The 27,500-nt window shown below is 45.1% G+C and overlaps 1 protein-coding gene across 1 annotated transcript in view; it reads left to right on the top strand.

Moving 5' to 3' along the window:
• Nucleotides 1-27,500, top strand: part of enpp2 (ectonucleotide pyrophosphatase/phosphodiesterase 2) — a 47,216-nt gene that overhangs the window by 5,344 nt on the left and 14,372 nt on the right. The window contains exons 3-22 of the mRNA XM_066682798.1: nucleotides 2,287-2,442; nucleotides 2,692-2,817; nucleotides 4,493-4,553; nucleotides 5,108-5,205; nucleotides 6,568-6,647; nucleotides 6,733-6,852; nucleotides 9,046-9,101; nucleotides 9,787-9,852; nucleotides 10,015-10,087; nucleotides 12,018-12,126; nucleotides 13,723-13,848; nucleotides 14,099-14,130; nucleotides 14,738-14,865; nucleotides 17,763-17,847; nucleotides 17,928-18,015; nucleotides 19,616-19,785; nucleotides 20,803-20,848; nucleotides 21,104-21,243; nucleotides 22,883-23,018; nucleotides 24,559-24,636. Of these exons, the coding sequence (XP_066538895.1) occupies nucleotides 2,287-2,442; nucleotides 2,692-2,817; nucleotides 4,493-4,553; nucleotides 5,108-5,205; nucleotides 6,568-6,647; nucleotides 6,733-6,852; nucleotides 9,046-9,101; nucleotides 9,787-9,852; nucleotides 10,015-10,087; nucleotides 12,018-12,126; nucleotides 13,723-13,848; nucleotides 14,099-14,130; nucleotides 14,738-14,865; nucleotides 17,763-17,847; nucleotides 17,928-18,015; nucleotides 19,616-19,785; nucleotides 20,803-20,848; nucleotides 21,104-21,243; nucleotides 22,883-23,018; nucleotides 24,559-24,636 (1,974 nt within the window). The remainder of the gene's footprint in view (nucleotides 1-2,286; nucleotides 2,443-2,691; nucleotides 2,818-4,492; nucleotides 4,554-5,107; nucleotides 5,206-6,567; nucleotides 6,648-6,732; nucleotides 6,853-9,045; nucleotides 9,102-9,786; nucleotides 9,853-10,014; nucleotides 10,088-12,017; nucleotides 12,127-13,722; nucleotides 13,849-14,098; nucleotides 14,131-14,737; nucleotides 14,866-17,762; nucleotides 17,848-17,927; nucleotides 18,016-19,615; nucleotides 19,786-20,802; nucleotides 20,849-21,103; nucleotides 21,244-22,882; nucleotides 23,019-24,558; nucleotides 24,637-27,500) is intronic.

Raw genomic sequence — 27,500 nt, forward strand, 5'->3', positions numbered from 1 at the left:
ACGGTGTTTTCTGAGCTTAAAGAAGCAGCCTGCGTGTCAGGACTGTGGCCTGCAGAACAGCAGTAACATGGGCTTTAATTATTCCAGTTTCCACAGAGGGACTGTACCTTGGAAAGAAGGTCTGTGCTGGGTTCGTCTGTGTACACAAGAGCACGCTTTTTAACAACAAAACAGAACGCCCGCTTTCAGCGCCTGTTCCTTTAAATGATAACGAGCCGCTCACTGTTCACCCCGACCCCGAGCGCACAGCAGTGAGGAGCGAGGAGCTCTGGTTTTTAGCCGTTTTCGCTCTGTTCTCTTTCTTCTCCGTTCTCGTTTTCTCTGTTTGTACTCAGTGCTCTTAGTTCTCTGCTCTCATGTCTGTTTTTGTTTTCCGTTTAACCTCGTCTCTGTGCTCTCACGTAAACACAGGTCCAGCGCTGTGATTGGACAGACTCAGACGGAGTGTCTGAGCAGCCCACAGAAAAACGACTGGGTGGTCTTGTGTCATAGTGTGTTTTCTGTTAATATTATGTCCCTTTTAAGGTATGTTTCAGGATCTTTTACCATTTCTAAAGTTTATGCCGAGGTTTCTTTGCATTTTTTCAGGCAGTTTTCTTGCTTTAGTTGTTTATGTCACTGTTTATTTGAAATAAAACAGCTGCTGATTTCCATTAGGCGCGCGTGCAGGTCTCGGCCCTCGAGAGCTGGTACCATTTAAAGAAACAACCGCTCACTGTTGCCCGTCCGCTACCTGACTAATCCGTTGATGGAAATCTGGACAACATTTACTTTGCTTTACCTTGAGTCAATATTAAAATGTGCAGCGCGAGCTCCAGCGCCTTTTGACCCAGATACGTTGACCCTGCTTTTTTAAAAAAGACAGGGGGACAGGTTTAAAGGCTGAAGGAGTGTAGGACAGAGTTTTGCCTGAAGGTCCCCGGCCTTAAGGCCACTGGATTTCTAGCGACGTTCTGTGTCTGACCACTTCATTACAAACATCTGCATTTCAGCTGCAGTAGGGTGGTGTAGCTCGTGTGCTGGTATGTACAGTTCGTGTTAGTCATCTTCTAACCCGCTAGCGGCCCAAAGTGGGGCTCGCAGGGCAAAGCTGGCACTCAGAGATGTTTGATTTGGCGGCCAGAGCATTGCCTAATCCCCCAGTCCCTCCACTAGCGAGAGAACGTGCGTTTTCTTATTTCTTAGCAATAAAGCGTAGCATTGTTAGCATGTAGCACTGGACCCCATGCTGTTGTGTTTACAGCTGCACAGATGTAACAGCATGTACAACTACTAGATATGAGCCTTTTAAAGGGATACATTACACCCCCTTTCCACAAGTAAACACAGTTCTGGGTCTGTGTAATGCTTTGTTCAAAATACCACAAGGATCAAACACCACAGCAGCATTCTCCACCCGGTCTAAACAGCCCTGTTCAAAAAAAAGGCCCTGTTTCAGCACCTGTTCCTTTAAAAGATAACGAGCCGCTCGCTGTTCACCCCGACCCCGAGGTTCTCAGGAAAGCTCTGGTTTTAGCCGTTTTCTCTCTGTTCTCTTTCTTCTTCGTTCTTGTTTTCTCACTTTTTACTCTGTGTTCTTATTTTTGTTTTGCTTTGTTTGACTTTGTGTTTGCGCTTTCACATAAAAGTGTGTCCGTCGCTGTGATTGGAGAGACTCAGATGAAGGGGCGGGACCAAACAAAATGGTTTTATTTCACGGTGTGTTTGTTGGTGGGCTCTGCAAATTTTACAAATAAAAAAACTACCGCGACCCTGAATTGGATAAAGCAGTTTCAGACAATGAATGAATGAATGAATGAATGAATATTTCACCTTTAATACCGTTTCTCCACAGATAGCAAATAGTTAAATCTAAAAGGAGTCAGTAGTTATCTGGTTCTTTGGGACACTGACTATGTTCCCACACAAGGCAAAACATTTGAGAGCACTTACTCAAGACATTCATCAGAGCCACTGTTGGATCAGACTTTATTTATATAAGCGACCACTCACAATTAGTACAGACAGCTCCAGGGTGTAATTTTACACCTACGTAGTAAACACTGTCTGAATGATGTGGAAATGTATCCCAGGTCATCCTTCAACCGTCACACGGGGTAAAGAGGAGTGTGTCTTGCTGGTGGCAGGTCGGGGCCAGTCTGACTTCATCATATCTGTGTTTTTCCCAGCACTTAAAACATCTGTGTCTCTCTGTCGAAGGCTGGGGTTTTCTCTGAACTCTAGTAGATGTAGTAACATCTAGTAGATGTTAATGCAGATGTTCACCTCATGTCCCTTCTGTCTCAGTCCAGTCAGACTCCCCGTATGACAGCACCTCAGGATCCTGCAAAAACAGGTGCTTTGAACTGCAGGAAGTTGAGCCCCCGAACTGCCGCTGTGACAACCTGTGCAAGACCTACAACAGCTGCTGCTCCGACTTTGACGCCCACTGCTTGAAGACAGGTAGGCCTCCTCTCTGCATGCGTGCTGCCCTTGAAGACGTAGGGGGCGGTTTGGGAACAGTATGCGCTCTGAGACTATGTCAGTCTCAAAGGCCCAGATTTCCTCAGGTTCGTCTGAGGCCACTCTTCTCTTTCCAAAACAGCTCCACGTTTGTGTTCAGGACTTTATCTTGCGATGTATTTACTCTGCTAATGAGCAGGACGTGATGCTGAGGTTGTAAGCGGTGTGTCTCTGCGTGTGCTCTATCAGAGGGAGGCTTTGAGTGCAACAAGGAGCGATGTGGAGAGGCTCGGAATGAGCAGCACGCCTGCCACTGCTCGGACGACTGCCTGGCCAAAGGAGACTGCTGCACCAACTACAGGACCCTGTGCAAAGGTTGGAAATTGTTTCCCAGAAGTATTTTCCATAGAAGCCACATTAGGCCTGGGCCTACGATCATAATCAGGTCACGGAGCGATGGTAAAAACTTGCTTTCCACAGGTTTATTTCATACAGATGTTGGGTTTATTTTATGCAGATGTTTGGTTTGTTTCATGCGAAGCACACTGCAGTTCCCAGATTTCAGCCCGACTCTGTGCTGCTGTTGTGCATTAATACCACATTTATTATTATTTCATATGCATTCGTTCATTAATTTATGCCAATGTTATAAATGTTTGACAACGTGTAGTGGTTCGTTAATGCTCTAAAAACCAGATGATTTGTTGCTGTTGTTGTTATTATTATTGGTAGTAGTTGTATCATTTGAAATAAACCACCTGGTAAAGTGCTGTGCAAAATTAAGGCACCTATGATTATTATTATTATTTAAAACAAGGGTAGTTCAATAAATCAATAGACATCAATAGATGTTAGTTATCTCCCGTATAGACTATTGCAACGCCCTCCTGACAGGTCTTCCGGCCTGTGCTGTGAGACCGCTACAGATGATCCAGAATGCTGCAGCACGCCTGGTTTTCAACCAACCAAAAAGAGCACATCTCACGCCCCTATTAGTCGAGCTGCATTGGCTACCCTTAGCTGCTCGCATCAAATTTAAATCACTAATGATGGCCTTCAGAGTATTCACTGGTTCTGCTCCCATCTTCCTCAATAGACTCTTAAAACCATACGTTAGCGCCCGCCCTCTCCGTTCCTCAAAGGAGCGCCAACTAACACGGCCAACCCTCCGTACAGGTCAGTCGAGGCTATTCTCATCTCTGGTACCACGCTGGTGGAACGAGCTTCCAAGCACCATCAGAGCAACAGAAACCCTCTCCACATTCAAGAAATCATTGAAAACACAGCTCTTCTGAGAGTATCTCTTGGAATCTAATGCACTTATTACTTCCTGTGGCATATTGCAATCAATGTAAGGTATTAGGTATAAATTGTGCTGTAGTTTTAATGTTAGATCCTCTTTTGTAAGTCGCTTTGGATAAAAGTGTCCGCCAAATGCATAAATGTAAATGTAAATAGAGTGAAAGCCTTTCTTTTTTCTAAAAAGTAGTAGATGTGTTGTGAGCGAGTGTGTGTGTGTGTGTGTGTGAGGAACAACTTGTGTTTGCAGATGTTCTTCTTGATCGTATGGATTTGTTAAATCAACAGCACACTTGATTTAACGTAATGAAGTATCTATTAATCAAATAACACTGGGCTGTCACAAGGAGAGCTTGGGAAAGGGTTAAACCTACACCTTCACACACAGAATATCACTACTTACTGTAATAAATGTAATAAATGTCTTTGTTTTTATTCCGATATTAGGGTTATATTTAGTTTGGTTTATTTTTGAGCAAATAAACACTGATAAACAGCTTTTTAAATCAGGTTCCTCTGCACAGTGCCGTGGACCTGGACTCAGTCTGTGAGGAGATAGACTTGTAAAGGTAGCGTTAACTGTAGCGGCACAGTCGTGTCTTTTAGTTTAGACGTAGACTCTAACTCTGAAGTGGACTCAGAAGCAAACACGGAGCTGTGCAGTAAAAGTATCTTTAAATATCGCTGTAAGAGCGCTGTAAGGGAAACCATCGGTTTGATCATTGAATGACATCACACCCTTCTCTTCTAGGTGATACCCCTTGGTTGCAAGAGGAATGTGAGGAGATTAAAAGCCACGAGTGTCCTGCTGGGTGAGTTTGCTGAGTTCTAATTCTAGTCTCCTGTTTCTACAAGCTCCGATAGAGCTGTTTATGAGCGGTGTCTGATACCTGTAAGAGTCTGGACCTCAGTGAAGGTTGTAAGTGAACCCTAAAGCTGCACTAAAGCAGGCTCGGGCTGAAGGTGCAAACTTCACACCGGGAGCCCTGCTTTTCAAATGCAGCACTGAATACGCAGCGTGTTTCCTGGTGCTCTACACACACTTCACACCACGCTGGTCTACTTTGCATGTCTGTCGTGTGCTAACGGGTATACTGAGTGATGCCTTGGGTTCATGAGAGAATGCGAACGCATCACTAGTGTGTGACACATCACCTGCAAATTAGCTCCTTTGGCTGTGTGTATTTCAAAAGGTGTGAGGGCTGAGCTGTTCAATCCGAGGCCTTTCAGAGAACCTGAAAGTAGATTAGCATTTTACGACAGCAACCAGAACCAGGTCACTGCGGCAGATGGGAGAGAGATCTTTGTGGAAGTAAATGTAAATGTAAATGTGTCATGTTTCTGAGTGTTAATTTTCTTTGGTCAGGTTCGTTCGTCCTCCTCTCATCATGCTCTCCGTCGATGGCTTTCGGGCTTCCTACATGAAGAGGGGCAATACAGTCATCCCCAACATTGAGAAACTGAGTAAGACTGAATCTTTATCATTGTGTGATATATATATTTAGGGCTGGATACAATATAGTTCTGATATCGAGACGAACAACTTAAATTCCACTGAAAAACGTCTGAAGAACAAACAAGAAACATGACTTCACCATCAAACATAGACCTCTTGGCTTTGTCGATATTAATATTTTAAAACTAACTTTAAAATTGAGTGCTGAACTGATGACAGCGCCCTGTGATGACAGTAAATAATGTGTATTTAAATATTAAAATGTGTTTAAAAATCATATCATAGTTATTAAACATTGTATATTGCGGTATATATTGATACAGAATTTTTGTCCAGCCCTATTTATTTATTTATTTATTTATTTTTGGTGTATGTGAATGGTTTGACATCACTTGTCTGATTATACATGGTTGGTTTCAGCGCCTATACCTTTAAACTATAATGAGCCAAGCTCACAGCAGTGAGGAGCGATGAGCCGAAGCTCTGCTTTTTAGCTGATTTAGCTCTGTTCTCTTTCTTCTGATTTCTGATTCCTCTGTTCTCGTTGTGTCTGTTTTGCTGCGTTTAACCTCGCCTCTAAGCGCTGTAATTGGACAGACTCAGACGAAGGGGCGGCTAATTTCATCCCATGCTTTCTGACTGCCCCCAGAAAACTGTCTGGGTGGTCTCGTCTCACAGTGTGTGTCGGTGGGTTTCAGATCCACACGTTAATGTGAACAAGCACCGAACAAGTGATTTTTTTTTTCTTTAATGCAAAGTTTATGTTGTGTGTACATGCATGAGGCTGAGATTCCAGCCGAAGGGGTTCTTACTTAGTCCTGACAGTTACAGTTAAAGCAGTCCTCCGGAACCGACAGCGCTTTATAGCGCTTAATTCTGAGGATCCTTCCTCACCATTTGCTGCTCTACAGTCTGTTTACGCACTCCAAACAAGTCTAAAGTGTTTACGAACAACTGGTGTCAGTCAATGGGTAAAAAAATCATACTCATAAACTCTGTTATGCGAGGCTTTCTCTCTCTTCTCATCTGGATTTTTTAGACAACTGAGAGGACTCTAAAACTTTGAAAAGCATGAACCGAGATGAGGATATTGCTCTATTCCTGCTCCATAGCTACGTAAACTAGACTTAGTTTGGGATTGTTTAATTTGGAAATGGCTCCAAAATGGGAGAGCGCTAACTGCATGAAAGTAAACACAGACCGAATGAGATTCTGTGGTAATTCAAACAGTGAATAAAAAGTAATAGACAAGTTAAACTTCACCACATTGTTCCACCTTAAAAAAACTCAGAGCTTCCGAACATAAACAAACCAGAGAAAACAGTGTTCAACAATCGTAATTGTTGCCTTTAAATCCTTGTCTTTTGTAGGAACATGTGGAACCCATGCCCCCTACATGAGACCAGTCTATCCCACCAAGACCTACCCGAATTTGTATACGATCACAACAGTACGTGTTAAATCTGCTTCAGTTTACTTTATTTTTCACCTGTGTTTTGTTGTTCAGTACCATGTGTGTTTCTCCTTTGTTGTAGGGTCTTTACCCTGAGTCCCATGGCATTGTAGGTAACTCCATGCATGACCCTGTTTTTGACGCAATGTTTACTCTCCGGGGCAAAGAGAAACTGAACCACCGTTGGTGGGGAGGGCAACCGGTGAGTCCAACTTCATCTCTTTGGTGTTTTCTTCAAGTTTGATTGTGAATGAGTAACGATTAAAGGAGAGGTCTTAATAACACGTCCGTGGCCTGCTTTGTTCAAAATACCACAAGGATCAAACACCACAGCAGTGTATTTTTCCCTTGTCTAAACAGCCCTGCTCACCAACCAGGTTTTAGGGGTGGGTTCTTACACTCACTTACAAAGTTTTATACTTCCTTTAAATGATAAGGAGCCACTCAGTGTTCACCCCGACCCCGAGCGCACAGCTGTGAGTAGTAGCTCTCGTTTCTGGCTCAGTTTTCTTTATTCTCCGTTCTCGTTTTCTCTGTTTTTACTCGGTGCTGTTATTTCTCCGCATTCGCTGTATCTGTTGTGCTTCAGGGTCCAGCGCTGTGATTGGAGAGACTCAGACGAGGGGGCGGGACAATTCTAAAGTCTTTGCACTTGATGTCAGATGGGTAGCAAAATCAGACTCATTTTTTCCCCATGTTTTCTGACTTAGGCAGCCCACAGAAAACTGACAGGGTGGTCTTGTTTCACCATGTGTGGGTTGGTGGACTCCAGATCCCCACATTAATGTACACATGCACCGAACAAGTGATCATTTCATAATACGTCCCTTTTAAACTTGCATTGATGTTCTTCTTCTTTCTAATGATCAGCTTCTGGCACATCTGGCAGGCATTAGCTCAACAGCTGGAGCCAATTTCCTGCTTTCACTGCGCTCTTTTTCTTTTTGAGAAACTACTGAGTGAATTGTGAGGGTGCAGGATGATGCTGCTTTAAAGATATAACGTGTGGAACTCATCGAGTTGATCAGGTTCTGCAGAATCTGCCACAGGTCTTGATTATCTCTTGTGGGATGTTAGCAGTTTAAATAAAAAAGTGGTGTTCTCTTTGAGGCCGTTAATGTTAGCTTCTCATAAGGTGACCCGGTGTGACCCTGCGTGACTCTTGCTGATGTTTATTTTTTATGGTCTCTTAATAATACAGGGCCGTTTGTTTTGAAGATGGCCCTGTTTTAGATTTTTGAACAAGCAGCTGGAGCTTAGACAGTGATTTCATTTGTCAACAAGTAAACACAGTTCTGGGTCTTAATAGAACATCTGTGACCTGCTGTGGTCAAAACCCCACAAGGATCAAACCCGGTGTTCTCCCTGTCTAAACAGAACTGTTCTGAAGGTCTGGTTTCAGCGCCTGTTCCTTTAAATGATAATGAGCTGCTCGCTGTTCACCGCGACCCCGAGCGCACAGCAGTGAGGAGCGAGGAGCAGAAGCTCCCTTTTTTAGCCATTGCTGCTCGGTTCTCTTTCTTCTCCATTCACATTTTCTCTGTTATTTCTCTGCGTTTGTTGTGAGCATTTTGCTTTGTTTATCCTCGTTTTGACACTCTCAAATAAGCACAGGTCCAGTGCTGTGACTGGAGAGACGAGGGGCAGAGTAACTCTAAGGTTTCTGCACTTCAGAAGCAGAGCAATATCAGATATCCATCCATCCGTTATAATCGCTTATCCAGTTCAGGGTCACGGTGGGTCCAGAGCCTACCTGGAATCATTGGGTGCAAGGTGGGAATACACCCTGGAGGGGGCGCCAGTCTTTCACAGGGCAACACACACACTCACACCTACGGACACTTTTGAGTCGCCAATCCACCTACCAACGTGTGTTCTTGGACTGTGGGAGGAAACCGGAGCACCCAGAGGAAACCCACGCAGACACAGAGAGAACACACCACACTCCTCACAGACAGTCACCCGGAGGAAACACACACAGACACAGGGAGAACACACCACACTCCTCACAGACAGTCACCCGGAGGAAACCCACGCAGACACAGGGAGAACACACCACACTCCTCACAGACAGTCACCTGGAGGAAACCCACGCAGACACAGAGAGAACACACCACACTCCTCACAGACAGTCCCCCGGAGCGGGAATCGAACCCACAACCTCCAGGTCCCTGGAGCTGTGTGACTGCGACACCTACCTGCTGCGCCACTGTGCCGCCCAATATCAGATATTTAAATGTTTTTTTTTATTATTTTAATAATGGAGCTCACAGAAAACGGACTGGGTGGCCTTGTTTCACCATTTGTTTATGTTTCGACTTTCCATTTACTGAAGAAGTGATTTTAAAATATGTCCTCTTTGTTTTTCTAAACCGTACACTCCTCTTACCTGCAGATCTGGATAACCGCCGTGAAGCAGGGGGTGAAAGCAGGCACTTTCTTCTGGCCAATGTAAGTCTGCACGAGTGATTCTGGAAATGGCAGATTCGCACACGCTTAGCGCAGCCGCTTGCGTTTACTCTCTTTAAAGCCCCCCTAGGAAACAAAAGGACAGTTTCTGGTGTAACTTTGCTGTAATTGCCCTGCTGTCAGTTTCAGTCAAATGTGGGAATGACACACATGTTCTTGTTTTGCGCTCCTCTTGGGCAAGCCTCTAGCTCTCTTGAAGCATGTCTGCAGCCCAACGGCTTCCACATTCACACACACAGAGGGCTTATATACTGGAGATTTGTTTTGCCCAGGCGTAGACGTGAGCAGCTCGGACTGTTTTTGTAGCAATTTGTGCGCAAAGGGGCTTATTTACACAAAGCAAGGCCCTCGTGGGTTTTTAACTTCCAGGTTCTTCAAACAATGAGGCCATAAAACAATCCCTAGCCCACGTCCTCTGCAGTAGAATTGGAAGGAAATTAATTTTGTGAATATTATTTGACATAGCAAAGTATTTCTGATGTCGTCTGAGGATCCTCGAGGCCTATTAACGGGGTTAATGCTGAGCTACAGGTTCAGGTGTAGTGTATAGCCATATCTCTTTGAAGTCAACATGAATCTTATTTCTCTTTACCATAGTTTTACTGATTCATAACCATGTGTTCAGTCTTGCTTCTGTGGTTCGTACTCATCCTGTGTTTGTTCACAGAGGAATTCCACTGGAGAGGAGAGTGTTGACCATGCTGCAGTGGCTTCACCTTCCTGATGCAGAGAGGTCAGTGTCCCCTCAATATTCACTCAGTTGCTTCTCTTTGGGGATAATCTGTTTGGGTCCTGGCTGCTCGTACTCGTACTGTGTTTCTTCACTGGTGTTGATTGTACCTCTGCAGTTTAGTGTGGTGTGAAGGCTCAGAGGGGAACTGATTTGTGTTTACAGGCCGTATGTTTACGCCATGCACTCTGAGCAGACGGATGCCTATGGCCACAAACTAGGACCCCAGAGCCTTGAGGTGAGCTGAGCTTGCAAGAAAACTCTTATTTATGGTCACGGAGTCCAGCAGACCGTACGCCCCACATCTGCTGAAACCACATTAACTAATATGCGCCGACATGAATGTTGCATGCACCATGTTCCCTTAAGAAAATAAGATTTTAGCGCGCACACATACACATGCAAATGCAAACACACACACACATACACTGTGCGTAGTTGGTAAGCTTGGCTTCCCGAGATGGTCTACAGGGCAATCGTAACTAAACATTTAACTGCACATTGTAATTCTACAAGTACAGACAGCAGACCATCTGTTGCCATGGTGAATCATTTCTAGCGCTGCAGTGACACTGACATGGTGGTGGTGTGTTAGTGTGTGTTGTGCTGGTGTAGAGTGGATCAGACACAGCAGTGCTGCTGGAGTTTTTAAACCCCTCAGTGTCTGGACTGAGAACAGTCCACCGACCAAAAACATCCAGCCGACAGCGTCCTGTGTCACTGATGAAGGACTAGAGGACGAGCGACACACACTGTGCAGCGACAGATGAGCTACTGTCTCTGACTCTACATCTACAAGGTGGACCAACGAGGGAGGAGTGTCTCACAGAGTGGACAGAGAGTGGACACTCCAGCAGCACTGCTGTGTCTGATCCACTCTACACCAGCACAACACACACTAACACACCACCACCACGTCAGTGTCACTGCAGCGCTGAGAACTCAAATCATACCTGCTCTGTGGAGGTTCTGACCACTAAAGAACAGGGTGAATAAGGGCGAACAAGGTATGCAGAGCAACAGATGAAATTCACTTGGTAATTGTAGAACAACCAAGTGCTGAAACAAGGAGGTGGTAATTTAATATGCATTGTCTGTGCTTACTATCTGTTATCAACATTCATTCATTCATTCAGTCATTCATTTTCTGTAAGTGATTATCCTGTTCAGGTTCACGGTGGGTCCAGAGCCTACCCAGAATCATTGGGCGCAAGGCAGGAATACACCCTGGAGGGGGCGCCAGTCCTTCACAGGGCAACACACACACACACACACACACACACACACACATTCACTCACACACTCACACCTACGGACACTTCTGAGTCGCCAATTCACCTTCCAACGTGTGTTTTTGGACTGTGGGAGGAAACCGGAGCACCCGGAGGAAACCCACGCAGACACAGGGAGAACACACCACACTCCTCACAGACAGTCACCTGGAGGAAACCCACGCAGACACAGAGAGAACACACCACACTCCTCACAGACAGTCACCCGGAGGAAACCCACGCAGACACAGGGAGAACACACTACACTCCTCACAGACAGTCACCCGGAGGAAACCCACGCAGACACAAGGAGAACACACCACACTCCTCACAGACAATCAGTCACTCGGAGGAAACCCATGCAGACACAGGGAGAACACACCACACTCCTCACAGACAGTCAGTCACCCGGAGGAAACCCACGCAGACACAAGGAGAACACACCACACTCCTCACAGACAGTCACCCGGAGGAAACCCACGCAGACACAGGGAGAACACACCACACTCCTCACAGACAGTCACCCGGAGGAAACCCACGCAGACACAGAGAGAACACACCACACTCCTCACAGACAGTCACCCGGAGGAAACCCACGCAGACACAGGGAGAACACACCACACTCCTCACAGAGAGTCACCCGGAGGAAACCCACGCAGACACAGGGAGAACACACCACACTCCTCACAGACAGTCACCCGGAGGAAACCCACGCAGACACAGGGAGTACACACCACACTCCTCACAGACAGTCACCCGGAGCGGGACTCGAACCCACAACCTCCAGGCCTCTGGAGCTCTGTGACTGCGACACCTACCTGCTGCACCACCGTGTTGCTCTGTTATCAACATACGATAATGAATTTAAATATTTAAAGTGCTGTCTCATTTCTACAGCTCAACAGCCCACTGAAGGACATTGATAAGGTGGTTGGACAACTGATGGATGGGTTGAAACAGATGAAACTCCATCGCTGTGTCAATATCATCCTGGTTGGAGACCACGGTAAAACTTTTAACTTCTTTGATTCTGAATAAAATATAGATTATATAAAAGATGCTGTGCATGTGCACTCACTGAGGACACCTGTACACCATCATCATGCAATTACTAGCCAATTGTGTAGCAGCAATGCAGTGCATACAACCTTGTATAAACAGGTAGGGTGACCAGACGTCCTCTTTTACCCTGACACGTCCTCTTTTTTAGACGTAAATAAATGTCCGGGCGGAATTTGACAAACGTCCGGGATTTTGTTTTTCTAGCGCTTACATAGAATTCGTAGAAGCGTTTCGTTCACAAACTAGTCCCGCCCTCCCCTACTCCGATTGGTTCGCTTGAGTGAGAAGGGGGCGTGGTGAAGTAGCCTAAAGCCTTCTGATTGGACGGTCTGACTGTAGAGCTACCGTTATTGGTCGATAACCTTCTCTGTAAACATTTAATTGGTCCTCTTTTTCACCATCTCAGATCTGGTCACCCTAAAACAGGCCAGCAGCTTTTGTTTATGTTCACACCCACCATTAGAATGCTGTAAAAACATGACATCATTGATTTTTACCATGGCATGATTGTTGGCGTTAGTCAGGTGGGTTTGAAAATGTATGTAACTCTTGATCTCCTGGGATTTTCACACACAGACTTCTCTAGAGTTCACTAAGAGTAGTGCAGTAATGGAATAAGATCCAGTGAGCAGCAAAGTGAGGTCAAAAGGGAATGGCCATATTTTCTCAAGCCATGGTAATGCAGTTAACCACTTTGTAAATGAGTAGTGAGCAGAAGAGCATTGCAGAATATGTCACAACATTTGAAACCTTGAGGTGGATGGGCTACAACAGTAGAAGACCACATAAGGTTCTGCTTCTGTCAGCCAACAACGACAAGCTGAGGCTGCACTGGACAAAGAGCTACCAAAACTGGACAGTGGCTCTGACAAAACTTGATTTCTACTGAGGCTCAAAGATGGTAGAGTCAGAATTTGGGGACAACAGCATTGCCAATGGACCCAACCTGCCTTAGGTCAGCAGCCCAGGCTGGTGGGGGGAAGGATTTCTTGGAGCCAGTTAACTCCAATCATCAATTGAATGCCACAGATTATTGGATTTCTGACCATGTGCATACTTTCATAGCCATAATTCCCTCATCATCTAAGGAATAGCTATTTGAAGCTATTTGGAGAGTAAAAGGAAACATTAAATATTATTAGTATAGTGTGCCTAATAAAGTGCAATGGCGAATTAATAAACACCAATAAGCCACAAGCTTTAAACCACTAAGAGGTAAAACAATTACTTGACAGAGGTGTGTCAGGCAGCAAGTGAATAGTCAGCTCTTGGAGGTGATGTTGGAAGCAAGCGTCTAGATCTAAGCCCATCATCTATCAAGGGTCAAAGCATCTCAAAAACAGCAGGTTTTATGGACTGTTTGCGGTGTGCTCTTTTAGTTGCGGTTGTTAGTAAATACATATATGGATCTAAGGAAAGACAATCATTGAACCAGCAACAGGGTCATGGGTGCCTGAGGATACATACCCTGCACAGGCTCTACTTCCTTTGTTTTCAAAAATGCTGTGAACTCAAACACTGAGTTAAACACTTCCCTCAGGCATGGAAGAGGCTAACTGTGATCGAACGGAGTTCCTCAGCTCTTACATGTCCAATGTTGATGACATCATCCTAATCCCTGGCTCCCTTGGGAGAATCCGAGCTCGAAATCCAAACAACCCGAAATGTGAGTAAACCAGGTGAAGCAGAGAACCCGCTTCTCCTTGATTATTCTTTAGAACATGGGTGAGAGCCTTAAAATGCTATGGAACTAGGTACAAAAAACAACAGCAGTATGGTGTAGTTACACAGTTTTTATTATTAAAACAGTTTAAATTGTTATAGTAATATTTAAATGTTATTTATTTTGTGCAAAATCTGTTAGTGTCTGCCATTGACTAAATAACAAGGTCTTTGTGTTTTTTTACTACGTCTAGACGATGCAAAAGCAGTGGTTGCAAACCTTACAGTGAGTAAATTCATTCATTCATTAAGTTTTTACCAAAGATCAACACTGATTAAACACATATGGGAACAAACGTGTAAAAAGAGAATGAAATCCATGTTCAAAAATGGATGGATATCTTGTTAAGAGAAATACAGAGAGAATACAGTCTCTGTGGGCTTCACCTGTTACAGGTTCAGTTCCGTTATCAGTTCACCTGATGTAGTTTAAGGAACCACTGATTAGCCAAGGCTTACGGCCAGTGATTCTGGGTAGGCTTTGGACCCACCATGTCTCTGTAGTACGTAGTGTTTTCTCAAGGAGATGTTTGTGAATGTTTCTCAGAACTAACTGGAACATATAAAATATGTTGTTTTCTGTTTATTTCTGTTTATTGTGACCACATAAATGTCACAAATTTGGGAAGAGGGGTGAAGGAAGTGTGAACTGTGAGCTGAACGGCCCTTGAGCAAGGCAGCTAACCCCCAAACCCAAGGGAATTAATAAAGTAACACTTGTAAATATGTCTTAGCGTATTGTTTTCACAGATACTCTGTATTTAAGAGGATCATTCTTTATTTTAAAGTTGAAAACAGGTTGACTAACTCCAGTGTATAAACTCCTCTCACAGTGTAAAAAGCCTGACCAGCATTTCAAACCTTACCTGAAACAACACCTTCCCAAACGCCTCCACTACGCCAACAACCGCCGCATTGAAGAGATTCACCTAATGGTGGACAGAAAGTGGCATGTAGCAAGGTAAAGGGATGGATATAATATCAAGTCTATGTATAACATTCATTCATTCATTATCTGTAACCCTTATCCAGTTCAGGGTCACGGTGGGTCCTGAGCCTACCTGGAATCATTGGGCGCAAGGCGGGAATACACCCTGGAGGGGGCGCCAGTCCTTCACAGGGCAACACACACTCACACCTACGGACACTTTTTGAGTCATCAATCCACCTAACAACGTGTGTTTTTGGAGCGTGGGAGGAAACCCACGCAGACACAGGGAGAACACACCACACTCCTCACAGACAGTCACCCGGAGGAAACCCACGCAGACACAGAGAGAACACACCACACTCCTCACAGACAGTCACCCGGAGGAAACCCACGCAGACACAGGGAGAACACACCACACTCCTCACAGACAGTCACCCGGAGGAAACCCACAGCAGTTACCCTTCAAATTGTGTGAAACGTTCATGATGAATGCCCCAATAGAAATGATCTAAAATTACTTAGAATAAAATCTTTTAACTTTGTCTTGCACTGAAAGTTAGGAGGTTTTTCCCCATCTCCTATGAAGTTACTGTTCTGGAGATGCATTTTTTCTTTGAACAATAACCTCCACGTTCAACTGTGATGGCAGTGGAGAACTAGTGAAAATTTGATAATGTTTTAGTGCTAATTTAGGATCAGCAATAATGATTTTAATTAGTATTTCACCTTGAAAACACTGGTGAATTTACCTCCTCACTGCAATGCTGGGCAGTGCTTTGACAGCACGCTTCACATAAGGACGTCACTGTTATATGGAGCTCTAGAGTTCGAGCATCTGTTAACCATCCGAATCAATGATCTGAAAGCACGACAGATTTTAACAAATATTAGGAGTCCTCCACGTCTCCCTCTTCCCCCTCAATTATCTTAATAAGCCATAAATGTTCATGCTGACCCACTGTGGAGAGCTATGACTAAAGAAAACCCATGAGGTAATGCTCAGAGCTAATGGCGACTTCTGAACACACGCCGTAAGGAAGATGTAGATGAAGATGAGAGGCAGCTCCTCTGTGGCGGGTAGGAAAGTCCTCCTCTGTTTGCCTTGGCTTGCAGCAGGGCTCAAATGAAAGAGTTCTTTCAGAATCTCACCAGTGGAGATACAGACTCGTCTAATTGGTGGCACCACAGCTCTGAAGCGACTGCTTCTTTCCAGAGTAACGTTTCTCCAGGCTTGAAGGAATTAGCCTGAAGCAGGCTTTTAAATCTTCTGCTTGGATGAAGTGAGGTGAAACAGAAAGTTTGTGTGTGCTGAGGAGTCCTGCTGCTGTGTGATTTACACTCCGTGCTTTCGGCAACTAGCTGTGCATTCACTGTAGCATGTAAACAGCATCACCGCAGTCTGGTATGTCCAGCCTGACTCTGCTTTCAAATTTGTGTCAGTTTGGTTGATTTTAACACACATTTATGAGATCAGCTCAGGAGTCTAAGGGTCTCTAAGATTTGAGTAACACATTCTCCACCCTGGCAGCTCCTGGGTTCTGTGGTTGTGGGTTAAATCCCCGCCTCGGGTCGCTGTCTGTGAGGAGGTGTGTTCTCCTTGTGTCTAACATGTTGGTAGGTTATTTGGCTGTTCAAAAGTATCTGTAAGTACGAGTGTGTGTGGACTCTGTGATAGACTTGACGCCCCATTCAGGGTGTGTTCTTGCCTTGCACCTAGTGAGTCCACGTCGGCTCTGGACTGAACTGATTAAAAATAAGATGTTTTAACTATAAAAGATTAGTTTGGTTTCGTTTAATTAATAGTAGGCGGCATGGTGGCACGACAGATCCAGCATCCTGGGGTTGTGGGTTTGAGTCCCGCTCCGGATGACTGTCTGTCATGGGTGTTCTCCCCATGGTCCATAGGTGTGAGTCAGTGGCGGATGCTGGTCTTTCAAGGAGGGGAAGCTCAATTTCAGCCTACATCATAAAATCGGTTTATTTATACGTAAATTCTACCCTCCATTCCTTTTCAAGAAAATGATCTGTGACCCTGTCGTACCAACAAGGCGTCTTTTCCAGGGACTTGACTAGTGTCCTCTCAATGGCCAGCAGAGCTAGGCTGCTTAAACGGCCTTGGCCCATGTGAAGTGTGTCCGCCTGTGAGTGCTTTGTGACGGTGGAGGGGCTCAGCAGCACCCGCTGGACAGAAACTGCGATAGAAGTCAGAAAGTGTGATAGAAGTCAGTCTCCAAACACAAGCAGCTACAAAAAACCCACCAGAAATAGAAGCTCGATTTGTCACTAGTCGTTTTTAACAAAGAAAATGCCGCTAAGAGGATTAAGAAAGTCTCCGGTTCAACTCAGAACAGAATGAAAATGTAATGCTCCCACGGATCTTTACACCAAAGGATCGCTGATTCGCTCATTTCGCTGTCAATCAAAAAAGGATTCAGCCTCAGACAGATCATCCAATCATCATGCAGAAGCTGAGCGTCCGGGCCAGCCGAGGCCAGCCCACTGCCCCATAGACCCCCAGAGACGCTGAGCGTCCGATGGGCGGGACAAAGCCCAGCATTTATCCAATCACTCGTCTCGTTTCGCTGCTTCGCTATTGAACTCTGTGGACGCTGTTTAAAGCACTGTGAAGCTGTGGGAATGATTGAGAGGAAAGCCGCGTCTTTACCAGTGATAAGAAGCTGATTCTGAACAAAAGTTGAGCGCGTTGTAGTGCATATTTATTCAATGACATGTACACACAACAGTATATATTTGATCTGAACTGGATAAGGGGTTTCACTCTGTCAAAAAAATTGTTGTAATACTTATTTATATTAGAATTAAAAGACATTCATTAAACTCAAAAACACATGGCTGCCAGTGTATTATTCAAAATGCTTATAAAACTATATAGTGTGCAATGATCTGGTGACCTCCATCTTCTGCAGGAAGTTACCGGAGGGGAAGAGGCATCCAGGTAAATGTGGTTTCTCTGGTGACCATGGATATGACAACAAGATCACCAGCATGCAGGTACATGCTCGAGGCCTCTGACGGGTTTGAAATGTGCGGGTGTGCGGTGGGTTTCTCACTCCCTTGGCTCTCTCTTGCAGACTGTTTTCCTTGGATACGGACCCATGTTTAAATTCAAGACAAAGATACCACCGTTTGAGAATATTGAGCTGTACAACGTGATGTGTGGTATGATGACTGCTGTTTTACAATTGATTTGTGTCCTTTATTTTTCAGACTGCACTATTATTATAAACAGATTATCAACGTCAAGTGTAAAAAAGTGTAGATATAGGTACAGTTTGTATAATTAGTACTGTTCAATTGGATTTAATGTGATGAAACATATAATAAACTACTTTTAATACATTTTAAATATATATCAAAGTATACACTGTATGGACAAAAGTATTGAGACACACATCCGAATCACTGCATTCATTCAGTTCCATTGCTAGTGTTAGCTAGTGTTTAGGAACCACAGCGATCCACGTCAAATTAAAGAGCGGGTCGTAGAGTGCTGAAGTGCACAATAGCTGTGTGCAAGGAGATTCATGGCTTCGGTTTCCATGATCGAACAGTTGCAGGCAAGCCTTGCATCACCAAGCACAGTGTCAACCGTCTGATGGAGTAGGGTAAAAGCACGTTGCCACTGGACTTCGTGGTGCCATACGTCTCTACCTTGCAGTCTGATGGAGGAGTCTGGGTTTGGTGAGCACCAGAAGAATGCTACCTTCCTCAATGCATTGTTCCAGCTGATGGTGCAGGGAAGGCCCTTTTCTTCTTCCTGAGTGACTGTGCCCCAGTGCACAAAGCAAGGTTCATACAGGCACGGTTGTGTAAGTGTAGGTGACTTGACTGCCCACTCAGAGCCCTGGCTTCAACCGCATCAAACGCTTTAGGAAGAACTAGAACGGAGATTGTGAGCCAGGCCCCTTCATCCAACACCAGTGTCTGACCTCACAAGTGCTCTCCTGGATGAATGGACAAAAACTGCCACATTCCACAATCTTGAAAGAGCATCCAGCTCCTCTCAAGGAGATTGGTTCCAGAGCCCATACTGTGTGTCGAGGTGAGCCCAACTATATCTGGCCGGTACCTCTCAACCTCGCGCACCAGCTCAGGCCCTTTTCCCACCAGAGAGGTTACGTTCCATGTTCCAAAAGCCAGTTTCAGTAACTGAGGATCAGAACTCCAGGGCCCCCGTCCGCGGCTGCCACCCGATCCACAATGCACCAGACCCTGATTACTACCTCTCCCACAGGTGGTGGGCCCATGGGACCCATGTTGCTCCTTCAGGCTGAGCCCGGCCGGACCCTATGAGTGAAAGTAAAAGCCAAGGAGCCCCTCCCAAAGGCCTGGCTCCAGGGTGAGGCCCCTGTAACCCTACTCCGGGCAAGGGAAGCTGTGTCCCTGTTTTTACTTTCTTCATCTTGGTCTTTATGGATCACTCTTTGTCTGGCCCATCACCTAGGACCAAGGGAGACCCTACCAGGGGCTATTGCCCCTGACAACATAGCTCCTAGACTCATGCAGGCACCACGTTAAGGTGGTGATCCAGGGAAGGTCCAATCTTGTAGAAAGCCTTCCTGAAAGAGTGGAAGCTGTGTATAGCTGCTTATACTGCATATATGGATTTAGAATGGAATTTCATAAGAGCTCTGGTAGGTGTAATGTGTAGATGCACTATACTTTTGTCCATATAGTGTATGTTTGAGAACTTACATACCACTGTATTGATTTATACTGGTACTATATTACTCAAACCTCTTGCTCTCCCCCTTCATAGACCTCCTCGGTTTGAAGCCCGTCCCTAACAACGGGACCCATGGTAGTCTAAACCACCTGCTGAAAAACCCCGTCCACAAACCGAGCATGCCTGAAGAGGTGTCCAAGCCCAATCCCTCCGGACCCATCACAGCCATTACTGATGACCTGGGCTGCACTTGTGATGAAAAGGTCAGCAGCAGAACATATTAATATCTAGGGCTTAATATTTTAAAAAAAACATAATTTATAAGCAAATAAACCATGAGTAAGTTCATTAAAGGTACAATTCTTTAATGAGAAGAACAGCACTCCTGAGTGACACTGCCCTTTAAACGTTAACCATTTCATCAGGAGATTATGAGTTAAAACCCCAGTGATATTTTTCAGCCATTCGGAGTGTTAGAGAACAGAACTGGCCTCACTCTGTGGGTGGGTAACATGGCCTCACTCTTCACACATCTCAAGGTGCTAACTAGAATGGTTGTCTGTTAGCTGATGTGCCAGATTGTGGCAGTTTGCCTGTTTTATCCATCACATTAAAGTAACTGTAGGTAGGATTGTACCTTAAAATTGCAGCTTGAAAATTACTGTGATGCTTCATTGACATGTAATAAGGAGAACAGAGCTTCTGTCGTTGCTATGACGACCTCAGCAAGGCAGAAACAGCACTATGTCACTTTGGAGGTAGGCAGGAAAATGTACTCATAGTCATTTTGTAACCAATCTAATTCTAATTAAATGTAGCAACACCCAGTCTAGCCTCTGCAATTGTTTTCATGATTATTTCCTGTTGTTGTGTGACACAGTGGTTGTATGTCATGGTGCTGCAGTAATAATTACAGTAGAATAAATGGGTTTAATCCTGCTTGGAACTGCAGCACAGCTATGAGTCCTGTACATTAGTTGTTATACGCGGTTCTGTTAATCACATTAGGCCGGTTTTCTGGATCCAAATTAAACTAAAGAGTCATTTCAGTAGTAAATCTCCACTTGTAAATTTTACAGACTTTGGTTTAATCAGGGTCCAGGAAACACTTTCTTGCTCCTACAAGTGCTTTTGCTTTCCGCTGATGTGTAGATCTCTTGCTAGAGATTTTCACCTTTAATCTTTTGCAGTTGCGTTCAAAAAGTAGGGGCCAGAGGGCTTTGAAAGTGGCCCTGGTAAGAGGCTATAACCTGGAGTCACTCTGGCTCTGTCTCTTACAGAACAAACTGGAGGAGCTCAATCACCGACTGAGACAAGTTATCAACGGTAATTCCCCGCCTCACGCTGCACTGATTTCATTTGTGTTGAATGCTGAATGTTGAATGTTTTAAGCCTGTTCCTGCTAAAAATACGTCAAACTGTTACCTAGAAAAACAAACACAGAAGTAGAAGTAGTGAGATGTTGCTGTGGCCGTGTACTGCTTTAAAAATGTTGTGTTTTTGACTGTTTACCAAAGGACGTCGTTAATATATTCAGTCAGCATCAATCTTTCATACTATTTACTATACTTTGTTTCATAGACAGCAAAAATCTTCCTCATGGTCGACCTGCAGTCATGTTCCGCACCAAGTACAGTGTCCTCCACCACAGTGACTTCATCAGTGGATACAGTGAAGCTCTCTCTATGCCTCTGTGGACTTCTTTTACTGTATCGAAACAGGTAGGTACTCAGCTACCACAGACAGTGCACCCTACACACAGTGAAGGAGGGCTGATCTGAGTGTATGTGCAGATGAAATGTTCAGGTATCGTAGTTTCTTGTCTGTAATATGGTACGAAGGATAACTCTGACGTAAACTGTTTTCTAGTGATGAGCACAGAGTAAAAACAGTGAAAACGAGGACAGAGAAGAAAGAGAACTGAGCCCAAAATGAATAAAGCCAGAGCTTCTGCTCCTTGCTCCTCACTGCTGTGTGCTCAGCTCATTATCATTTAAAGGAACAGTATGGAGCTCTATTAGGGTCAAAAGTTTTGTTCATTTGAAAAATCTGAAGCTGAAAGTTCATATCTTGAGATTGAACTTTGAAAAATACAACAGTGCATTGTTTTTTGGAATAAATAATTTATTTTCAATTTTCTCGTTCCTGTATATTTTGATATTTGAAGTCTTATATTTTTTAATTGCAGATTTTATGTTTTCAGATTCAAATCTTAATTTTTTTTTTTTAAGTTTCATATCTTTTTTTTTTGGTCACAGATCTTATTTTCACTTTCAGATCTTTTTTTTCAGTTTCGGATCCTTGTTTTTCAGTTTCAGACTTCTGACACTTTTCTCGCATGGAAGATGGGCGTGGTCTAACGCTAACAGCATAGCAACGAAGGCGGCGGAGCTTCCTCTGTGTTGAAAATGAGAACTATCGCTGAACACGCGCATTACATGCAATATTCAGTGTAAAACATTGACTTCAGTGACAAAGTCCTTTATATTGAGCTCTTTTCGACAACATTTGGCACCTTTAATCTTGCAATTAAAGTGTGGCTGTGGAATTACCTTCTGACAGGTGCCAAATGTTGTTGGAAAGAGCTCAATATAAAGGACTTTGTCACTAAAGTCAATGTTTTACAGTGAATATTGCATATAATGTGAATGTTCAGTGATAGTTCTCATTGTCAACACAGAGGAAGCTCCTCCGCCTTCGTTGCTATGCTGTCAGTTGTTAGACCACGCCCCTCTCCGCTGATGTCCTGCCTCCCACGCGAGAAAGGGGTCAGAAGTCTGAAACTGAAAAACAGAGGGTCTGAAAGTGAAAATAAGATTTGTGACCGAAAAAAAAATATGAAACAAAAAAAAATTAAGATTTGAATCTGAAAACATAAAATCTGCAATTGAAAAATATAAGTCTTCAAATATCAAAATATATAGGAATGAGAAAATTGAAAGTAATTTATTTATTCCAAAAAATTAAATAAGTTAATTGAAATTCTATTTAAATTGAAAAGAAAATCATCCTACCCTTTTTAAAATTTAGAATGCACTGTTGCATTTTTCTCAAAATTTGAACTTTCAGTTTCAGAGTTGTTTTTTTTTTCCAAATGAACAAAAATTTTGACCCTAATAGAGCGCCATAGAACAGGTGCTGAAACTGGCCGTTCTGAACAGGGCTGTTTAGACAGGGGGAAAACACTGCTGTGGGGTTAGATCCTTGTGGTACGGTATTTTGAGCAAAACAGGACATAGATATTTAAACCCCATAACTGTGTTTACTTGTGGAAAAAGGGGACGGATCTGTCTTTATAACAAACTAGGATTGCTGCATATGATTCTTTGTATGCTAAGTCTTATGGTTTGTGTAATTCAGGTGGACGTGACCTCTCTTCCTGACTCTCTGAGTAACTGTGTGAGGCCTGATGCTAGAATCCCTCCAGCCTACAGCCAGTCCTGCACCAACTACAAAGCTGACAAACAGATCTCCCACAGTTTCCTCTACCCAGCACGTGAGTCACGTTTTTAAACCCTGTAGTGAATACACACTTTAGATTTCACTCTCATAACTATTTAAGATGTATATAAAATCAAAAGGTTTTACACATTAGGCTGTAGCAGTAACTGAATAATGTCTTAAACTGCAGTAAAATAATACGTGAGGCCAATTCAGTTTGTTTGTGAAAACCGAAACACATCCGGTAAAGAGAGGAAATTTAAATGTGGCACATTTTTGTGCATTTTAATGGATGGTCTCTGTTTATTGCTGAGTTTCAGACATTGGGAATAACTGTCTGTGATGTTGTGTTCAAACGTGTAAAAGTATATATACTTACAATCACTTAGAACATTATTAAATTATGGAATAGCACAATTGTGGTGCAGCAGGTAAGTGTCGCAGTCACACAGCTCCAGGGGCCTTTAGGTTGTGGGTTCGAGTCCCGCTCCGGGTGACTGTCTGTGAGGAGTGTGGTGTGTTCTCTCTGTGTCTGTGTGGGTTTCCTCCGGGTGACTGTCTGTGAGGAGTGTGGTGTGTTCTCCCTCTGTCTGTGTGGGTTTCCTCCAGGTGACTGTCTGTGAGGAGTGTGGTGTGTTCTCCCTGTGTCTGCGTGGGTTTCCTCCAGGTGACTGTCTGTGAGGAGTGTGATGTGTTCTCCCTGTGTCTGTGTAGGTTTCTTTGGGTGACTGTCTGTGAGGAGTGTGGTGTGTTCTCCCTGTGTCTGTGTGGGTTTCCTCCGGGTGACTGTCTGTGAGGAGTGTGGTGTGTTCTCTCTGTGTCTGTGTGGGTTTCCTCCGAGTGACTGTCTGTGAGGAGTGTGGTGTGTTCTCCCTGTGTCTGCGTGGGTTTCCTCCGGGTGACTGTCTGTGAGGAGTGTGATGTGTTCTCCCTGTGTCTGCGTGGGTTTCCTCCAGGTGACTGTCTGTGAGGAGTGTGGTGTGTTCTCCCTGTGTCTGCGTGGGTTTCCTCCGGGTGACTGTCTGTGAGGAGTGTGGTGTGTTCTCCCTGTGTCTGTGTAGGTTTCTTTGGGTGACTGTCTGTGAGGAGTGTGGTGTGTTCTCCCTGTGTCTGCGTGGGTTTCCTCCGGGTGACTGTCTGTGAGGAGTGTGGTGTGTTCTCCCTGTGTCTGCGTGGGTTTCCTCCGGGTGACTTGTCTGTGAGGAGTGTGGTGTGTTCTCCCTGTGTCTGCGTGGGTTTCCTCTGGGTGACTGTCTGTGAGGAGTGTGGTGTGTTCTCCCTGTGTCTGTGTGGGTTTCCTCCGGGTGCTCCGGTTTCCTCCCACAGTTCAAAAACTCGTTGGTAGGTGGATTGGTGACTCAAAAGTGTCCGTAGGTGTGAGTGCGTGTGTGAATGTATGAGTGTGTGTGTTGCCCTGTGAAGGACTGGCGCCCTTTCCAGGGCGCATTCCTGCCTTGCGCCCAATGATTCCAGGTAGGCTCCGGACCCACCGCCGCCCTGAACTGGATAAGGGTTACAGATAATGAATGAATGAATAGCACAACTGTATCATAATGTTTTGTTTTTTTTGTTGGTCTTTGTGTCATGATTGACAGAACTCGCCTCCAGTCAAGAAGCAAGATATGACGCTCTGCTCATCACCAACACTGTGCCGATGTACCCAGCATTCAAACGTAAGTATTACAGCCATGTTTTCACTGACAACACTGTAGTGAGGTGGTCTTTGATTAGACAGTCATAAGAAAACATGCTCAGCAACAGGATGCAAACCACTGACAGGTGATGTGAATAACTCGGATTGTCAGGTTACAGTGGCACCAAGGGCTGAGATATATTAGTCAGTTCTTGAAGTTGATGTTTTAAATGCAGGACAAATGGACCTCCTCCACTTGGACCAGGGCCAAATTGTGGTGGTCATAATATTTTGGTCAAAGCATCTCCAAAACTGCAGGCCTTGTGGAGTTCTCCTCTTGTGCAGTGGTTAGTACTGACTGAAAGTTGTCCAAGGAGGGAAACCACTGAACCAGCGACAGGGTCTTGGATGCCCAAGGCTCACTGGTGTGTGAGGGAACAAGAGGTCAGCGTGGGCACTGCATGATGACAGATCCCTTACTATCAGAGCAGCATTACGTCTTTCAACAGTGTTACTGCGGTAGCTCTTCTGTGGGCTATTCCTCACCACACGCAGCACTGTGCCTTGGGTGACCATGACCCTTCCACCAGTCCTTTCATTTTCTGTCCTTGGACCACTTTTGGCCAAGCACATATCTCCACAGGCCAGAATCCAGAAAGTGGGAGGTGAGGGTTAATGTTAGGAGATAGAGTTACTGTTAGGGTTAGGTCAAGTGTTAGGTTGTGCCTCCCACTTGGAGCGGCCTGCAGCCGGCAGAGATACGATTCTCCTTTTGGCAGGTACTAACCACTACACATTGGGAACTCCCCACAAGAACTGCCTTTTTTTAGATGCTCTGACCTCACTGGATCAACCAAATGCAGTTCCCGAGGATCTAGCTTTGCATAGTAGTTCGCACAGAGATGCTAGGTTCAACACAGTATTTCTGGGAACAGGATTCAGTCCCTGCAAAAGGTCACTGTCTGTGATGAGTGTGGTGTGTTCTCCCTGTGTCTGTATTGGTTTCCTCTGAGTGCTTATGTTTCCTCCTACAGTCCTAACACACATGTTGAGAGGTGGACTGTCTGAATTTGTGTGAGTGACTGGGTGAGTGAGTGAAACTGTCCACAGGTGTGAATGTGTGAGTGACTGGGTGAGTGAGTGAAACTGTCCACAGGTGTGAGTGTGTGAGACTGTCCACAGGTGTGAGTGTGTGAGACTGTCCACAGGTGTGAGAGACTGGGTGAGTGTGTGAAACTGTCCACAGGTGTGAGAGACTGGGTGAATGTGTGAGACTGTCCACAGGTGTGAGTGTGTGAGTGACTTGGTGAGTGTGTGAAACTGTCCACAGGTGTGAGTGACTGGGTGAGTGTGTGTGTGAATGAGTGAGTGACAGGGTGAGTGTGTGAAACTGTCCACAGGTGTGAGTGTGTGAGACTGTCCACAGGTGTGAGTGTGTGAGACTGTCCACAGGTGTGAGTGTGTGAGACTGTCCACAGGTGTGAGAGACTGGGTGAGTGTGTGAAACTGTCCACAGGTGTGAGTGACTGGGTGAATGTGTGAGACTGTCCACAGGTGTGAGTGTGTGAGTGACTTGGTGAGTGTGTGAAACTGTCCACAGGTGTGAGTGACTGGGTGAGTGTGTGTGTGAATGAGTGAGTGTGTGAGTGACAGGGTGAGTGTGTGAAACTGTCCACAGGTGTGAGTGTGTGAGTGACTGGGTGAGTGTGTGAAACTGTCCACAGGTGTGAGTGTGTGAGTGACTGGGTGAGTGTGTGAATGAGTGAGTGTGTGAGTGAATGAGTGAGTGTGTGAAACTGTCCACAGTTGTGAGTGTGTGAGTGACTGGGTGAGTGTGTGAGTGAATGAGTGTGTGAAACTGTCCACAGGTGTGAGTGAATGAGTGAGTGTGTGAAACTGTCCACAGGTGTGAGTGTGTGTGTGACTGGGTGAGTGTGTGAAACTGTCCACAGGCGTGAGTGTGTGAGTGACTGGGTGAGTGTGTGAAACTGTCCACAGGTGTGAGTGACTGGGTGAGTGTGTGAGTGACTGGGTGAGTGTGTGAGACTGTCCACAGGTGTGAGTGACTGGGTGAGTGTGTGAGTGACTGGGTGAGTGTGTGAGACTGTCCACAGGTGTGAGTGTGTGAGTGACTGGGTGAGTGTGTGAGTGTGTGATTGACTGGGTGAGTGTGTGAGTGTGTGATTGACTGGGTGAGTGTGTGAGACTGTCCACAGGTGTGAGTGTGTGAGTGACTGGGTGAGTGAGTGAGTGACTGGGTGAGTGTGTGAGACTGTCCACAGGTGTGAGTGTGTGAGTGACTGGGTGAGTGTGTGAGTGACTGGGTGAGTGTGTGAGACTGTCCACAGGTGTGAGTGTGTGAGTGACTGGGTGAGTGTGTGAGTGACTGGGTGAGTGTGTGAGTGTGTGATTGACTGGGTGAGTGTGTGAGTGTGTGATTGACTGGGTGAGTGTGTGAGACTGTCCACAGGTGTGAGTGTGTGAGTGACTGGGTGAGTGAGTGAGTGACTGGGTGAGTGTGTGAGACTGTCCACAGGTGTGAGTGTGTGAGTGACTGGGTGAGTGTGTGCTGCCCAGGGAAGGACTGTTGTTCCTTGTGCCCAATAACTCCAGCCCTGAACATTTCAGAAGATGAATAAATGAAAGTTTATTTTTTAAGTGAAACTGAAAGCAAACCCCTGAGGCCTGTTCTGTGTCACAGAGTTGGCTAAACCTCATGAGGCTGCCACACAGCACTGTTTTTCAGCCTTTGAGCACATATTGTGGTGTGTGTTTAGTAATTGAGAAGCTCGGTTTGACAGAATTGAGTTCACATTTCACTGAGTGAAGCCTGAGATGAATTAACCCTGATTGTCCCGGACAGACTAGGTGGGCTGCGTTGTGTCCTTTACCACGTTATTTGTT

The sequence above is a fragment of the Hoplias malabaricus genome, chromosome 10 (assembly GCF_029633855.1).
Source record: "Hoplias malabaricus isolate fHopMal1 chromosome 10, fHopMal1.hap1, whole genome shotgun sequence".
NCBI lineage: Eukaryota > Metazoa > Chordata > Actinopteri > Characiformes > Erythrinidae > Hoplias > Hoplias malabaricus.